Below are 18,256 nucleotides of genomic sequence, written 5' to 3' on the forward strand. Positions count from 1 at the left end.
GTCACTACTGTATGATTCCATTTAAATGGCATTCTTGAAAAGACCCAACTGTAGTGATGGAGAAGAGATATGTGGTTGCCAGGGGCTAGGAGTGCAGGGAGTCAGGAGTCTAAAGGAATAGCAGCAGGGAGTTGTTTTGGATGACAGATCTTTCCTGTGTCCTGATTGTGATGGTGGTTATCTATACATGTGTTACAATTCCTAGAACTATATATTTAAACGTCAATTTTATTGTATAGTAATTTTTAAAATAGAATTTTTTAGAACGTCCTCCTCCATTCCACCAATATTTTGAGTGCCTACTACATGCCAGGCACTGTGCAAAAGGTAATATGTGTGAGGAGTGAATCAGAGCATCGGTGTGGGAGACAGACCTGAGCCCAGCCATGATAGAGAACTGCAAAATGACCAGCGCCGTAGAGTCATGGAGGAGCAAGCCATGCCTTTCAGATGGGGAAACTAGGGATGGCTGCTCAGAGGAGGGGCATCTGGATCTGAAGAAGGGGTAGGAGCCATTCATTCATTCAGCAAACCTTTATTGAGCACCTGCTGTGTGCCAAGCTCTGTCCTAGGCCCTGGGGATACCACTATGAATGTGAAGGAGCAGGTCCCTGTTCTCATGGAGCTCACACTCCAGTGGGTGAGTTGTGGATGACAAATATGCCACCAGATAAAAGCGGCAGGTACCAAGGAGTGCTCGAGGAAGGAGGCAGGGTAACGTGATCATAGGGAGGCTGCTTTAGAATGATTGGGTGGTTAGGGAAGGCCTCTCAGAGGAGGTGACGTTGAAGCAAAGAATAGATTGGAGCCATGCCCTGACTGATGTGGCTGTGGAAAGAGCTTGGGAAGCCTGGGGGAAGAGGAAGAAGGTTCAAGTAGAAGATACGGAAGGCCAGGCATAGTGGCTCACACTTGTAATCCTAGCACTTTGGGAGGCCGAGGCAGGTGGATCACTTGAGGTCAGGAGTTCGAAACCAGCCTGGCCAACAAAAATACAAAAATTAGCTGGGCGTGGTGGTAGCTTCCTGTAATCCCAGCTACTTGGGAGGCTGAGGCAGGAGAATCACTTGAACCTGGGAGTAGAGGTTGCAGTGAGCCGAGATCACGCCACTGCACTCCAGCCTGGGCGATAGAGCACGACTCCATTAAAAAAAAAAAAAAAAAAAAAGATGATATGGTAAATGCCAAGCCTCTGAGCCAAGCCTCTGAGCTGGGAAGAAACTAGAAGTATGTGAGGGACTGGACAAGGGGAAGTGCAGAGAGATGGCGATGGAGAGGCAGGCCGGCACCATGGCTGGCGCATAGTAGGTGCTGCTATGATGTCATCTTTATCCCCATTGCCCGGTGCAGGGAAGGAAGACAGGCCGGAATTGAACTGTCTGAAGCTCCCTCCTGCTGGGGCTTCCTGGGATCCCTCCAAGGCATTCAGAGAGGACAGTCCAGGCCCCCATCCTTGCCTCTTCCATGGCTGTGGCTGGTTTGATGGGGTTGATGGCCAGTGGTCAAATTTATTTAGGGCCTCATCAGCCACAACCCAGAAGGAAGCAGCAAACTGCTCACCCGGTCACTCACATCCTCTCACCCCACAACCCAGGGGGCCCTCAGTCACGCTGGGCAGCGTAGGGCCCTTCCGAAGCTGTGTGGGACTGAAAGAGGGGCGGTAGGAAGAGCCCAACAGTGCCCAGTACGCACACAAAGACGAACACCCACAGGAACAGCCGGTCTACCACCATAGCCACGTACTTCCAGTCCTCAATGACCTGTAGGCAGAGAGAAGGGCTGGTCACAGGTGCCAAGTACTGGGGTCCCTCCTTTCCCCAAGTCAGGCCCTTACTATCTGGCCAGGGACTCCACAGGCCACAGGCGTGGAACTGCATACTAGGGGGGCAAGTTCTGAGTCCCAGACTGGCCTATCAGCTGGGCAGCTCTGAGCCTCTCTGGCTGTTCTCCACCTCCACCCCTGCCTGTCCCCCACAGCACTTTAGGGCCACTGGGAACTTGGGCTGTACAGAAAAGTTAGGAATGTGAGGACTTGTTAATACCGCATATTGTGATTTGAAAACAAAATCTGGTTATAAATAGGAGATAGGGCCTGAGGATCTTGAAGCCCCATTTTCTCACTTTCACCCCAAACTCACTGCCTGAGCTGGTTCTAGCTAAAGAAAGAACTAGGTGGCTCTCACCTAGTTCAGTGGGAGCAGGGAAACGGGGGCTTACAGAACACCTGGAAATCCTGCTGTTTAATTTGTTCAAGTCTGTACACAGCAGTGTCTGTTCCCTGTAATTAAGACCCAGCCTCCTCCTGCTGCATCATCCAGGTCTCTGTGGTCTTCTTAGACCCTGCTGCAGGGTATGAGGTTGGCAGAGACCTGGCTGGTCTCCAGAGGGGCCACCACAGATGGGCCCTGTCTCCTTTGCACTGGGGGAGAGCCCAGAGAAACGCCCATGTGCCCAGGATCCTGCCCTCCCTTCCCTAGGCCTGCTTTCACACTCCTGGACTGGCTGGCTCACACTGCATTCATTCCCTGGCAGAGACAGGCTGGATCAGAAGGCTTGGGAAATCAGCAGAGGCTCTGGAGTTGGAAATGTGGGCAGCAACGGGCATGCTGATGTCAGTGACCCAATTTGTCAGGGCCCTGTCAACGGTGTATCTAATGTGCAGGATAATCCTGTGTCAAGCCAACCCCGACACCCGCAACCAAGCATGACTGGCACCTGTCCCCAAGACTCAGCAGGCACAGCACAGGTCTCTCCACAGAGCACTCCTTGGCTTTCCTGGGTTTCTTTTTAACAGCCCTAATTTCAAGTGGTGTCCATGTGCGTATGTGTGCGCGCGCACATGCTTTTCCCCCTTTTAATATTTTTGTGCTATTTATAGTGACCAGTTAATCACCAGGGTGGGTGAAAGTACTGAAGATGAGAAGCAGCATGGCTGGTTTAGGGGCAGGCATGCTCTGGAAGGGAAGAAAGCCTCTTTTCTCCAACTATCCATAAAGAAGTCAATCAACCAATAAGCCGGCCATGTGCTCAGTGCAGGGCAAGAAACTAGGAAGGGCAAGAGAGTTTAAGGATGTCAGGCAGATCTGGGTACAGAGCCTGGCACTGCCCTGGGCCAGCTGTGTGACACTGGTCAAGTCAGTGAACCTCTCTGAGCTTTGCTTTGAAAGCTTCCTTATTGTAAAATGGGGGTTCTACTAGAAGCCACTTCACAGGATTCCAGGGAGGGTTAGCAGTAATTTATGTCAGCTCCTGGCAGAGCACCTGATGTGTGGTTGGAGCTTAATGAACACTGGTGATTATAATAACAGTGGTCCTGCCTGGCTCCTTCCCTTAAGAGGCTTGTAATTAATTGAGCTAGAAAGAGAAGAAGGTACGTGAGTGCCAAGGGGGTGGTGAGGTCTTTAGAAGAGAGTTCAGGGTGGGTGCCGGCTCAGCCAGGGATGCAGGAGACCAGTACTGCTCAATCTAGAATGTGCACATGAACCACCAGGAATTGGTTAAAAATGCAGGCTCCAATATGCCTCCCTGAGAGATCCTGGTTCAGTCAAGAAAGGGTGGTCCTACAGCATAGCCCATGTGGTTCTCACTTAGCCAGCAGGGCCCCAGGCTGCATAGTAATGTTTGGGAACCAATGAATTAGGTGATGCTGACCTACAGAATGGTTTAACCTAAGTAATAGCATGATCAAATTAATGTTTTAGAAAGTGAAATCTAAGAATCCTATAAAGCTGTGCTTCTAAAACTGCAATGGGCCTGGGAATCTCCTGGGGACCTGGTTAAAATGCAGGTTTGGAGCCAGCAGGTCTGGACTGGGGCCTGAGACTCTGCATTTCTGATAACCTCTCAGGTGATGCCAGTGCTGCTGGTCCAAGAACTACACCAGAAGAATATCTCATGTCCTATATTCCATTTGTTTGCATTTCTCTTCTTTTCTTGGCACAGTGTGATTCTGGAGCTGTTCCTGCTCTTTTCTCTGTGGGCTAACTAATGGAATGCCGGTGCTTCTCCTTGAGAATGCAGCGAGTGGAAAGCAATCTTGAAAAGATAAGAATGAGGAGACGTCCATTTTTGTCCATGCAGCTGCACAGGGGTAGACACCATGTTGTACAGTAAAAACCTGCCCAAAAAATCTGATCTGAAGGTGTTGATATGAGAACATTCACAAGAGCATGAAACTTGTTCTCCCTCCTGGTATGGAAATGGGTGTGAAAATTTCTGTCACCACCACATTCTGTGTTGTTACTATGACATTGTCCTTAGAAGTGTTATTTATTCAAAGGAGTCATGTGAAATACTCAGACTCCAGCACTCATTGCTTTGTCCTGTGAAAGTAAATTAAACCTCTTTTTAAAAAATCTATAATTCTAGGACAGGTTCAGTGGCTCACGCCTGTAATCCCAGCACTTTGGGAGGCTGAGGTGGGTGGATCACCTGAAGTCAGGAGTTCAAGACCAGCCTGGCCAATATGGTGAAACGCTGTCTCTATTAAAAATACAAAAATTAACCAGGTGTGATGGCCGGCACCTGTAATTCCAGCTACTTGGGAGGCTGAGGCAGGAGAAGCACTTGAACCTGGGAGGCAGAGGTTGTAGTAAGCCGAGACTGTGCCACTGCACTCCAGCCTGGGCGACAAGAGCAAAACTCTGTCTCAAATAAAAAAATAAAAAAATAAAATAAAAAATCTGCAATTCTAGTTAGCACAATTGATTAATTCATTACTGTGGTAATCATAGTATATTTACTGATGTTCCTAAAGCCCTGAAAGATATAAGTGCTTGAATGGCTTCTTTGCAAGACTGAAGAGGATGGGGCAGATGCGCTTGGTACCCCAGCCCACCTGTGTTCCCTAAAGCCTGCAGAGTCACTTCCCAGCCTTCCGTTTCTGGTGCCTGCATTTCCTCTCTCCTCTGCCTCAGGGCTTTCTCCAGCACCAAGGGCGCTTTCTCTGGCAGGCTGGCATTACCTGGAAGTGCAGGGGAGTTAATGTCCTGGGGCTACCCTCATCCTTTAGGGAATGGGGGCTGCTGGGTAAATACCTCAGCCTCCTTCCAGGGGGGTGATCCTGAGGCTTGTTCCTATGGGTCCTCAGAGGGTCTGCAAGGGTACTGAGTCCTGGGCACCCATGGCAGTATCCTGCTTATTCATTCTCCTTTCCCTGTCTCACTTTCCCTCCTTCCTCACTGTGCTTCCCGGGATCACATCCCAAGTAAACCACCTGCACCCAAGTCCCCATCTTAGGGTTTGCTTCTGGGATACCTAAAACAAACAAACAAACAATATCACTGGCACTTCCTTCCCCTCCCCAGATGCACGAAGCTATAATATTTAACACAAACTCATTTCAATTTTGGATTCCTTATTCAGAGTTTGAGAGTTCTTGTCTCCTGTGAATTAACTGCAGGAAGTGGGAAGCTGGTGCTACTATCTGAGCCCTTTCTGTTGGGCAGGTGGGCAGGGGCTGGCTAGCAACTTACACTCTGGTCTTCATCGTCATTCTTCATGTGCTGGGCGATGAAGCTGACACCTTCTAATGCCTCCTGCACATCCTGTCGGAACCTCCCAGAGGACCGCAGCCGGAAATCCCTGGAGCCGGCTGGAGACTTGGGAGCTGCAGAGGCAGGGTTCACAAAGCACATGGAGTTCCCATAGAGTTTGGAGGGGCTGGTGGAGGTGATGGTGGCCTTGGGCTTGGTCACGTGTGACTTGCTGGATGGGAAGGCTCTGGCCAGGCTGCTGTCAGGGCCAGGGCGCTTCATGAAGAGGAAGGTAGGCAGCTTGTGCAGGAAGCAGTGCTTGACCCAGGGTGCCATGGTGTGGGTGCTGGGTGAGCGGTGGTGCACATTGAGCACACAGACGCTGGTGACGATGGAGAAGGTGACCAGCACCATGGTGAACATGAGGTACTTGCCAATGAGAGGCACATCGAGGGAGGTGGGCGGCACGATCTTGGAGATGAGCAGCAGGAAGACTGTGAGCGCCAGCAGCACAGAGATGCACAGCGTCATCTTCTCGCCGCAGTCGGACGGCAGGTAGAAGACGAGGATGGCCAGCGAGGTGATGAGCACGCAGGGGATGATGAGGTTGATGGTGTAGAACAGAGGCTTGCGCTTGATGATGAAGTCGTAAGTCACGTCCACATAGCTGGGGTCCTGTGGGTTCACTGTCCTTCTCCCTGGGAGGGCCACTATGTCCCACTCACCACTGGGAGTAAAGTCATCCATGCTGGCTGTGGGTGTCATGAGGACCATGTCTATCTCCGTGTGGTCATAGGTCCAGGAGCGGAACTTGAGGGTGCAGTTCTGCTGGTCGAAGGGAAAGTACTTCACCTCAATCTTGCAGGCGCTCTTGTAGATGGCAGGGGGCAGCCACAGGACGCTGCCGTTGGACTGGACTATCAAGTTGGTGTAGACAGACACCTCATAGGTCCCGTCAGCGCTGGGCAGGGTCAGGGCATGAAGAACATCGTGAAACCCATACACAAGGCCTGGCCTGTTCTCAGAACTCACTGAAGAGCCCTTTGGGATTATTTCCCACTAGTCACCCTTCCACCCTTCCAGTCCCCCAGGCCCTCACTGAAAGGGGCCTGCTTTTGTTGGCAACTATGTCATGGAGAGAGCCCTACCATCAAAGGACCAAAGCATTCTTTTTTTGTTTGTTTGTTTTTGAGATGGACTCTTACTCTGTTGCCCAGGCTGGAGTGCAATGGTGTGACATCGGCTCACCGCAACCTCCACCTCCCGGGTTCAAGCGATTCTCCTGTCTCAGCCTCCCAAGTAGCTGGGATTATAGGCATGCACCACCATGCCCGGCTAATTTTGTATTTTTGGTAGAGATGGGGTTTCTCCATGTTGATCAGGCCGGTCTCAAACTCCTGATCTCAGGTGATCCACCCGCTTCAGCCTCCCAAAGTCCTGGGATTACAGGCGTGAGCCACCATGCCCGGTCCATCAAGCACTCTTAAGGCTTCCCATGGAATAGCTCATTTAAGCCTCTCAGTAGTCCAGTGAGGCAGGTTTTATTATTATCCCCATTCTACAGATGGGAAAGCCAAGGCCCAGAGAGGTTGACTTCTTCAAGGTCAGAAAACTTGTAAGCAGGACAGCTGAGATTTGAACTCAGGTCTGTCTGACCCCAGACCACACACTCTTAGCCATTACATGCTACTGCTAGTATAATCATGACTCAGGGAGAGTCTCTTTGGCTTCCTCCACCTGCCTAAGATATTTATGCATAGTAAGTCAGTGGTACCAACACCAACACTGGCAAAGCAACAGAGGCTCAAAAGGATAGTATGGAGCATAGAAAGGGCACTGGGCTTGAGGTCAGGACACTGCTCTGGTCTCAGCTGTGCTTCAGTGAATCAGACAAGGCCCCTCCCCTCCCTCAGCCTCCAACTTCCCATCTGTAACTGAGGGCTCTGGCTCTGCTCACCTCTGTTTCTCTTCTAGCTTGATGGCCTGGAAGGCTGGGTAAAGCAGAGATGGGGCTCAGGGTTGGACTCAGGCCTGGATGACTCTTAGAGCTGGGCCTGCTGCCCTGGCCTGGCTGTCACCAGGCCTCCACCAACCCTGCCACTCACTTGTTGTAAAGCACGATGTCAGGCAACCAGATGCGCTTGGCGGGGATCCTCAGGATGTTCACACCCTCGTAGCGGGAGATGTTCCAGGTCAGGCGGTAATCAGTCCATTCCTGGACAGACAGGCAAGGCCCTGTCACTTGTAGGTCCACTGCCACCAAAGGGCAGCCCTCAAGAAAAGATCTCTTGGGCTAGGGGCCCTTCAGGGCACTTACCTGTTTCAGCCAGACATTGGTGGTCATGATCTGCTCTCGTTCATTCTGGGGAGGGAAACAGGGCTATCAGTTAACCAGGAAGGAGGAGCCTCACAAATGGATTTCACTTTATTGTGCAAAAGGCTGTGAGCTCCAGGCCCATGTGACCAACTGCCACCCCAACATCTCTTGGATGGCCCAAAGGTATGTCACACTCAGCATGTTTGATACAAAGTTCATGATCTTCCCCAAAACCTGATCCTCCTTTGGCTTCATTGTCTCAGTGAATGCCACCCCTAGCCATTCAATTCCACAAGCCAGAAGCGTGGACATTGTCTCTGACACTTTGCTCTCTGATCCATCCATCACTTAAGACAAAAACTTAAGTCTTGTAAGTTATATCTCCTAAAGCATCTCATATTTGTCTGCTTCTCTCCACCGCCACCATCATCTGTCACTTAGACTACTGCAGTCCCCTAACTGGGCTTCCTGCTCTGCCCTGGCCTGCCTTTAGTCTATTCTCTACATGGTAACCAGGGTGATCCCTTTACAATCTCAATCCCTTTGACTAATTGCTCTGCTGCTGCATCTCATTCAAAGTAAAAACCAAAGTTCTGCTTAGAGTCTACAAGGCGCTAATGATCTGCCTCCCCACCACCCCTCATCCCATTAGCTCTATGACCTCTTATCACAACACTCTGCCATTTGCTCATTCCATTTCCACTGCACTGCCTCTTTGCTCCCGCACACTGTTCCCTTTTCCTGGAAACCCACCAGGATGCTTCCACACTTTCTTCTATTCTCAGAAATGTCATCCTATCCGAGAAATCTTCCCTGACCTACATAAAGTAGCACCTCTGTCCCTGCCCTGCCTTATTTTTCTTTCTTTCGTGTGTGTGTGTGTGTGTGTGTGTGTTTCTTGAGACAGGGTCTCACTCTGTCACCCAGGCTGGAGGACAGTGGCGTGATCTTTGCTCACTGCAACCTCCACCTCCCAGGCTCAAGTGATCCTCCCACCTCAGGCTCCTGAGTAGCTCAGACCACAGGCACAGGCCACCATACCTGGCTAAATTTAAAAAAATTTTTTGTGGAGATGGGGATTCATCATGATGCCCAGGCTGGTCTCAAATTCCTGAGCTAAAGTGATCCATGCATCTCAGGCTCCCAAAGTGCTGGCATTACAGGTGCAAGCCACATCACCAGTCTTCTTATTTTTTTTCATAGCATTTCTCATACCTAAACACCATCTATCTATCTATCTGTGTATTGTCTGCCACCTCCCACTAGAATCTAATGACTATGAGGAAATAAGGCAACTAGAAGAGTATGTGACATGTTGGACACTCCATAAATCTTTTCTGAGTAAATACATGAATCCTACCATGATAAGCCAGGCCACCATCATCCACGTCTCACCTGGACCATGTAAGACCCTCCTAACTGGTCTATGTTCATTCTGTACACCGCCACCATACACACACACACGTATCTCTTCTTCCTCTGCAGCCAAAATAAATCTTCCAAAGTTCCTGTCATTTCCTCCCTCAATTTTATCCCTGTTTAGATTACTTCCTTGGCTTCCTTCACTTACAGAATAAAAATATTGCTCCTTCACAGGGTCTACAGGGCCTTGCCAGGTTTCCCAGCCACACTTCACCTCTTTATGTCCCTCTGTTCTATACTCCAGCCCCCTGGCCTTCTTTAGTACTTTGGATAAGTCTTGTGTTCTCAGTTTGTACTATTTTTGCTGCCTCTCCTTCATCAAGATAACTTCCAGCATACTGATCTCATTTTGGGAGACATTTCCTCAAGGAACCTACAACTATATAAGATTACCAGTAAGATAAGGTTTGGCTGCCAGTAACAGTGATCCAGAGTAACACAGGCTGAAATAAAGTAGTAATTCATATCCCTCTCACGTTAACACTTTAGACATATATGGCAGTTCTGCTCTACAAAGTTCTGATAGGTACCCAGATTCTTTTCTACTTTCTTCTCCACCATACCTAGAGTGTGGCCCTCATAAGAATGGACCAAAATAACTGTTGGAGCTCCAACTATAAATTCCACATTCCAAGCTGTTGGTGGGGAAGGAGAAGGGAGAAGAAGAATGCATGGCAATTGTCTCATTTTGATTAGAATATTTAGGCCATTTACATTTAATGTAGTTACTGATATATTTGGGTTTAAACTTACCCCCTGAGCTTCCATAGCCTCAGATCTGCCCCCTTGCATACCCCTGATCTCTTGCCAAGTGGCATTTGGGTCTTTATGTCATTTCCCTCACATGTCTGGGAGTAAAGGTGAGGTTCAGGGACTTGAGCTTGTGTATGCTGGTGTTTTCTAGGAGAATGTGTCAAGTACAGGGGAAATGGCTTGGAAAGAGGGAGACTCAGAGGAGAGTCAAGGACCTCGAAACAGGCAAACCAAGGAGCAGGCAAAGAGATGAGAGTGAGCAGAGGAAACAGTGCTGGGGCAGGGGAGCAGGTAGAAGGGTCAGGGAATAAGGAGGGCTGGAGAGGTGAGGGTGGGGATGCTGGTGAGGGAGTGCCTGGCTCACCAGACTCAGAAGTCAATTACAAAACAGGTGCTTTGACAAGCCTGTTTGCCTTACCCAGCACTAAATTCCTACATGCTCTCTAAAAATTTCCATCTTTAAACTGGTTGTACCTATAACCCTCCCTCCTCAAATAAATAAATAAACCCTGAAAAACAGGAGGACAATACCCCCTCCTGGCCTGGCAACCCACAACCTAATATTTACTGTATACATAAGCTTTCAGAAATATAACTTGCATGCCTGGGGGCTGGTGGTTGCATCCCCTCCTCCTTCTGGTAGCCTCTATCACCCTATCAGGCCCACAGAGCAGATCTGACCAGGCAGCCTGAGTCTGGAAGTGCGGCAGAGCCTCCCGCTCGTTCACCCTCACTAGGGCGGCAGCTGCACAGCAGCGGCTGGGCTCACCTCATTAAGCAAGAAACACTGGACTGGACAATAACACTCAGACACCAGCCTGAGCAAGCCTGGCTGAAAGCCCTCCTTCTTTCCAGCCTGACTATGGAGGGAGAGGGGCAGAGAGTACACAGCTCTACAGCCCTCCCCATCCTGGGGCTGTGTGTCCTCCCAGGAGATAGAGCCAGTCATTAATTTGGCCAAAACCTTCCTGAGGGCTGTAGGTTTGACAAGCTGGGTGTGTGTGGGCCAACCGTGTTAGAGAGAGAGTGTCTGGCATTTCAGAAGGCAGCCACCTGGCCAGAGGAGGGTCAGCCCCCTTAGTGATCTCTTTCCCCTGGCTGGACACAGCACCCTGCACTCTCCCCTTGTGAATGCTCCCCAGATCCCCAGATCTGCTTCCAGGGACGGGGTTCTAACCCTGTGGATGGGGACATGGGAAGGTTTACAATAGGCCATGGTTTCCTCTGACATCTTCAACTCAGAGGCAGCAGAGAGAAGAGAAATTCCCAGGCACCTCCTCCCTCAGCACCCCTGCCTCTGCCCCACATCCACATATGGAGAATCTGACAACAGTACCCCTCCTCCTTTCCATGCCTGCAGCAGCCACGCCCACCGTCCAGACCCTCACCCGCCTGGCTCTATAGGTACTTTACTGCCTCTGGTCCTGCCCCTACACCTAGGCCTCCGTATCCATCAGTTCCCCCAGTCTGGTTCTTATTTCTCCCAACAAGTAGGAAGCATATAAGGTTATCTGAGCAGGCTAGGGGAGAGAATAGGGTGGGGCTGTGAGGACAAGGAACAGAAGCTTATGGTCATGGTGGAGACCCAGCTGAGCAGAGTCTATGGCAGGCCCATTGGCTGCCTACCCAATGTCACCCCGCTCTTACCCTCATTTCTTCTTTGTTATAACAAAACCATGACTTCATTAAATATTGGACACCTATGAACTTCATGGACCCCTCTGCAGCCTCCCTGACGTGTACTGGTAAGTCTAAGTCAACTATAGTAGTTTCATTCCTCTGGCCAATGATCGCCTGGGGCTTGGGCATGAGCAGCCTCTCTGCCTGAGCCTGAGCCACAGCTGCCCTCTGCACCTACCACACTGATAAGCTGGGCCAGGGAGAGCTGCAGCTTGATGGAGATGAGCTGTGAGGAGCTGGTGGCTGGGCGGATCAGGTTATTGTAACGGGTTTTGTTCAGAAGGTCGTCCATCAGCTTTTCCTCTGCATTGGCCACGCGGCAGTCCCCTGGGAAAACACACACAGTCAGACCTGCTGGGCCCTTGTGCACCTGACCCCCACTGCAGCCCGTGGCAGTGAAGCGGAGAGCTGAGAGGGAACACAGGTGCCCTTAGGGCTGGCTGAAGCAGTGAAGGTGCTGGCAGGCCTGTCTCTCCTTGAAGACTTCAAATTAAATACACTCAACACAGAGCTCCACTGTCTCCTCCCATGCCATACCTCTTCCTCCTCCTCTTCCTTCTAGCAATGAATGGCATCCCACACTCTACATATCTGGTACAAAGACTGGGTGTCTCTTCTTGACCTCTCCCTTGGTTCATCGAAGTGGCCATTTAGTCCTGCCTTTTTTTGTTTTTTTGAGACAGAGTCTCACTCTGTCGCTCAGGCTGGAGTGTAGTGGTGTGATCTTGGCTCACTACAACCTCTGCTGCCTGAGTTCAAGCAATTCTCCTGTCTCAGCCTCCAGAGTAGCTGGGATTACAGGCCTATGCCACCACATCCAGCTAAGTTTTGTATTTTAGTAGAGACGGCGTTTCACCATGTTGGCCAGGCTGCTCTAGAACTCCTGGCTTCAGGTGATCTGCCCACACTGGCCTCTCGAAGTGCTGGGATTACAGGTGTGAGCCGCCATGCCCAACCCTAGTCCTGTCTTTTACCTTCCAAATCCCTCAGTCTGTCCTCCTTATCTCTAATGCTATAGCCATGTCCCCACCTCCCTACCCCTGCCCTCCTTCTGGTCTCTCCACCCCCAGTCTGCCCCTGTTATCCATGTACCATACATTGCCAGAGTGGTCTTTCTACAGCAAACTGGTCTAGGGCACTTCCCTACCCACAACTCTCAGAGCTGTAGGTAGATTTAAAAATCAAATGTTTTGGCTCAGCATTCAAGGCCCTTTCCCTGCTGACACTGGCTTATCTTTCTCAATCTGATTTTCTCCCACCTCTCTACCTCTACCCCAGATACTCAGATACTCTCTCTTCTGGCCGTAGCCTACTGTTTGCCTTTCCCCCTGTGACCTTCACTGTCTCACTTCCTTTTTTTTTCTTTCTTTTAGAGACAGGGTCTTGCTATGTTGCCCAGGCTGGTTTCAAGTGATTCCTCCTGGATTCAAAGGATCCTCCCACCTCAGTCTCCTTAGTAGCTGGGACTATAGGTGTGCACCACCACACCCAGCTTGTCTCACTTCTTTGAACACACTCTTTCTTCTGCCAGGATTGCCCCCAGCCCACCAGTTATGAATGATCTGAGGGTCTGTCTTGTGCCAGGTACTTTACTACATTTTGAGGATAATAGCAAGCAAAAGCCAGAAATGGTTCCTGCCACCAGAGCACTTACAGTGCAGGGGAACAGCCCCATTACTCACATGTGAGTTTGGGTGCAGAAATGGGTACAAGGTGGTGCTTTCCCTAAGAAGAAACAGAGCTGAGATGGGGCGGGGGGATTTTCCAGGTTCAGACTTTAGACCTACAGAGTGTAAGGTCCCTCTGAGACACCAAACGGAGGGGTCCAACTGGCAGCTGGCTCCTCGTCTGGAGTTTCCAGGAGAGGTCTTACTTAGCTCAGAGCCACATTAAAGACCCAGCCTAAATGCCGCCTCCTGCAGGGAGCACCCCTGAGCTTCCATAGCCTCAGATCTGCTCCTCTGCACACCCCCGATCTCTTGCAAAGTGGTGTTTGGGTCTTTATGTCATCTCCCTCACATGTCTGGGAGTAAAGGTGAGGTTCAGGGACTTGAGCTTGTGTACTCTGGTGTCTTCAGGGAGAATGTGTAAAACAGAGAGGAGGTGGCTTGGAAAAAGGGAGACTCAGGAGAATCAAGGACATCTGAGGAGGCAAGCCTGGGAGCAAGTAAAGAGATGAAAGTGAGCAGAGGAAACAGTGCTGGGGCAGGGAAGCAGGTGGGAGGATCAGGGAATTAGGCGGGCTGGAGAGGTGGGGGTGGGGATGCTGGCGAGGGGCTGCTTGGCTCGCCAGGCTCAGGAGTCAATTACATCTTCCCGCAAGGGCCAGTTCACCTAGTTGCACCAAACCCCTCCCTCTGTGGGTAGGGCCAGAGGGCCCAGAGCACAGACCAACCCAATTAGGCAGGCCTGAGGTGGACTCAAGGGTGGGTGCTGGGCTGGAGTCCTGGTTGTGGGGAGAGCCGCCACCCTGCCTACTCCATCCACTTTCCAACTCGCTGCCTATCTGGAGCAGATGCAATATTTAGTGCCTTGTGAAAGATGCTCCTAGTGCACCTGCTGCCTGCTGCCCCTCCCCCAGGCTGCCCTGGGCTCTCCAGACGGGGGTCCTATGGATGCTTGGCCTAGATTCTGAGCCCTGCCTCTTATACTCAGGACCCCTTTCCCAGAGGCCAGCTGCTTGAGTACCCTGGAAGCCAGTCTGTAGCCTCAGGCTAGAGCTGGGTCCCTCCCACAGCCCTTCTTTAGCATGTCTGTTTGGACCGACTTATTTCACAAAGAGGGGTGTGTCTTGCCCAAGCCCATCTGGCATGTCTGAGGCAGCTCTGGAGTCAGAATCTGCAGCTCCCATGCCCCAGCCCTGCAATACTAGGGGAGGCTGGAGCCCACATCTCTGAAGTCCCACTGGGCCGGTCCGACTGAGCTCCCAAGTCCAGGGCTGCTCTGTAGGCTGTGGGGCTCATGCTCCAGCTCCCAGCCCACCTGATGTGCTCAGGTGGCTCACCTTTGGGCCTGCCCTGCCTCTCAGGCATTCAGCTGACCCAGAGGGACTCCCCATCTTGACCACCAGCTGTGGGCTCGAGTTAAAGGTTCCCGGAACCCTAGACCATCTGGCCCAACCCCCTGTTTCTCAGCTGGGGAAACTGAGACCAAAGAGGGGAAGAAACTTTCTCAAGTGCCCCCAGCAAGTCAGAGGAGGAACCAGGTCTAGGAGCCTCTTTCCGACAGAGGTATTCCCTGACCCCTGAGCCTTCTTCAGTGCCTCATTAGCTTCCCTGTAAGGAGACTGCCCTGCAGGGGCTGGAAATGGTGCTGTCCCGGGCAGTGTGTGCCCATGACTGCTCCTGTGTTTGTACTTGTGAGTGTATGGGGGGGTGCGGGGGGGTCGGTGAAGGGTGGGAATAAACAGCAGGGATACTGGGGGCTGGAATGCACCCCACTTGCCTCCCCAGAAGGGGGCAGGGGACCCCAGCCCAGCACATGCTTAAACTTTCCAATGTACTAAATGCCTGTGAGGCCTGCTGGGCTCAAAAGACAAGCAATAGGCCTTTTGCCCCCAGATGGCAGGGGTGGCCCCGGATGGGCAGAAGCTTCTGCAGCACGGTTAGGGGTCACATCCCAGCCCATGGGCTGACAGTTAAACAGAGAAGCCACCACTAGGCGTCAGTCATGATTCAATGATTCTGATGAGGAGTGGGCCCCCGCCCCCAGCCTCTGCCCAGGGTTTTGTCTTCCAGGCCTTCTTGGGAAAAATTGTTCCCTCCCAGAAAGGGGCTAATAATCTGAGAGGAAGCCATAGCTGGACTTCTGAACTGTGTGAGTGTGTGTCCAGTTTGGAAAGGTATATCCAACCTAAAACTTTATATTGAAAAAATGGAAAGATATCCCCACTGTTTTGGAATACAAACTGCAGAAAGTAACAGTTAACAGAATCTTATTGGAAAGATTAGATTCTGCATCTGGAAAGGCAGAGTGATTTTTCAACTGGGATGTATGTCCTTAACTGAGGAAGGGAACATGATATTTATATTTATTAAAAGGCAGCTATGATTTTTTTTAAGTAGAGAATTTATCTTTTATAAAGAGCTTATAACATATTATTAGTGTTTCTTCAATCACGTGTATGAATCACCTGGATTCCTAGGCTTTATTCCCAGAGATTCTGATCCTGTGAGCCTAGGGTGGGGCCCAGAAATCTGTACAGGGTGATACAGGCCACCCCAGGACCACACCTAAGAAACACTGCAACTGGCCCTCACACACATCCAAGTCTCCAAATATGTAGGCAGGGCATATTATCTCCATAGAACAGATGGAGAAACTGAGGTCCAGGCTGGTGAAAGAAATGGCACAGGGTCACCCAGCAAGTAGTAGCAGAGCCATGATACACGGACTGCCTGCAGACACCATCTTTGGTGAGAGCTCCTCTTCTTTATAGGAGTAGTACAAACTTACTTTCTGTAGTTTGTATTCCAAAATGATGGGGATATCTTTCCATATTTTTCAATATGAATTTTTAGATTGGATATGCTTTCCCAAACTGGACACACACTCACACAGTTTAGAATTCCAGCTATGGCTTCCTCTCAGACTATTAGTCCCTTATATATTCCCTGACTCCTACCTCCTTCCACCACTATGGTGGGTCTCTATCCAAGGAAGAGGTAGCCCTGGTCCTCTAGGCTGACTGGGGCTTGGAGGAAAAGCCTGGGTGAGTGTAGGAGCTAGTAGGGCCCTTGGAATTCAGGTGGAGAAACTGAGACCCTGAGAAGGCAGTCCTCATATTTGCACTCTACCTGGAGAAGGGCTGGGGTCTCCTTCCTGAGTGGCAGGCCCGACTTCACCAGCCTGGCACTCAGTCAAGCTGCCTGTCCAGGCCCGGCACACCTTGGGTGGGTGACCAGAGGCAGTGGTGCCATAAAATGTGTTTCCTGGGAGATCTACCCGCAAAGCACAAAACATTCCAGGGCTGGTGATTTGGGCAAGCCCCCTTCCCTCTTGGCCCAGTTTCCCCATCTCTACCACAGCTGTGTTGGAGGAGACTTCTCTCTAAGGCTGAGCAGCAGATTCACTCCCAAGTGCCTACACCGCCCAGGTGGCCGGCTCCTCTGAGCTCACGCTTCAAGAAAGTCACCTCTTAGGCAAGGAAGGAGCCTCGGCCCTGTTGGGAGTGGGAGTCGGTGCACTTGCAGCCTCCCAGACTACTGGGGATGACTCGCGGTGCCTGCAAAGCCGGTGTCATCCAGCCCCGCTGCCCAGCCCACAGACACTCACTCGGGAGGGTAGCCCTGGCCCTCGCCAAGGGCTCCGAGAAGAGGCGGCCTCCACTCCAAACCTGGCAGACCCACCCACGCAGGCCCGCCCCCGCTGCTTCGACGAGTGGGCTCAGCCCTGCCCACGCCCCCATTTGGCCGGGACAACCTCAGGCCACTCACCCGGGCGTAGGGCATCCTTCCTTCCCTCCCACCTGTGGCCAGTCCAGCCCCGTTCAGCCCAACCCAGGCGCCCCTCCCTCCTTCCCCGAAAAGAACTCACCGCGCCCGCAAAGGGCGACCAGGAGGAAAAGGACCAGGGAAGGCGCGTGCCTCATGGCTGGCGGGGCCGGGTGGCAGCCGCTGCAAGCTCCGCTGTGGGGTCACAGGGCACCCGTGAGCCGCGCGGTCGAGTGAGCGCCGGTTCTGGCCCCAGAGGTTTGCTGGCGCAGCGGCGCACACTAGGACCCCGCGGAGAGCCCCGCCAAGCCCCGCGTGGGCAGCAGCTGGGAGTCCCGCCCACTCTGGGGATGAACTGGGCCAGCTGCTCCGGTTCGACGCCGTGGGTGGTCTGGACCTCACCTGCCACCTGGCTTCCCGATCTCCTCGGGCCTCCCAACCTTCCCCCAAGGAAGGCAGGCAGGACAGTGCGGGCACCCTTGGTACAGCTGGGGAGAGTGAGCCCTCGAGGGCGGAAGACGCTAGCGGAGGATCCCTCTACTGTTGGGGAAGGAGCATGTGCTTGAGCGGGGAGGTCCTTGGCCTTTGCCTTCCCTCACCTCCAAGAGGCTTTTAGGCAAATGAGTCATCTCAAGTTCATTCGCATGGGGTTTGCTGAAAGAAACGACACTGCGGGGTGAGCCGACACGAGGGAGCGCTGCTCTTTGCAGAGTTTGCAGGGAGGGCATTTAGGAAAAGTGAGTGGAATCTGGGAGGGTGAATAGCTCAGGACCCCTCACCCAGCTTGGGGGCTGGGGAAGGAGCAGAGTTAAAAGGGAGGGGATGGGGCTGGAGTGGGCTGGCCTCGTCCTCCCCCATGGGCCTTCCAATCTGGGCTGAACAGAGGCCACTCAGGTGATTCAAGGGAACAAGCACATCCCTCTCCTAGCCCTCTCTTTGACGCATTTTTGGAATCAGTACCATTCTCCTGCGGGTGGTGGGACAGCTGCCACCTCAGGACCTGGCTGGAACTGCTGCCTCAATTCTGGATCCGGAAGGGTCTCTTGCAGCATTTCCATCTCCCTCTCAGTCCAGTCCTCCTATCTACTCCCCTGTGTGGGCCCTAACAGGCAAATCTGACAACTAGAGGAACAAGGCAGGAAAGGGCAGGGTCTGAGGGAGTGACACCTGTAAAAAGG

The 18,256-nt window shown here is 51.9% G+C and overlaps 1 protein-coding gene across 1 annotated transcript; it reads right to left on the minus strand.

The window, feature by feature from the left end:
- Positions 1–1,191: 1,191 nt before the first annotated feature.
- CHRNB4 (cholinergic receptor nicotinic beta 4 subunit) lies at positions 1,192–17,347 on the minus strand. Its single transcript, XM_017885776.1, has 6 exons — positions 17,182–17,347; positions 11,825–11,973; positions 7,792–7,836; positions 7,580–7,689; positions 5,475–6,435; positions 1,192–1,760 (listed from the first exon to the last, which is right to left on the minus strand). Exons 1-6 carry the CDS (start codon positions 17,234–17,236, stop codon positions 1,602–1,604), a joined length of 1,479 nt encoding a protein of 492 aa, XP_017741265.1. The 5' UTR covers positions 17,237–17,347; the 3' UTR covers positions 1,192–1,601.
- Positions 17,348–18,256: the final 909 nt, after the last annotated feature.

Source organism: Rhinopithecus bieti, unplaced genomic scaffold (assembly GCF_001698545.2).
Source record: "Rhinopithecus bieti isolate Rb0 unplaced genomic scaffold, ASM169854v2 scaffold_15570, whole genome shotgun sequence".
NCBI lineage: Eukaryota > Metazoa > Chordata > Mammalia > Primates > Cercopithecidae > Rhinopithecus > Rhinopithecus bieti.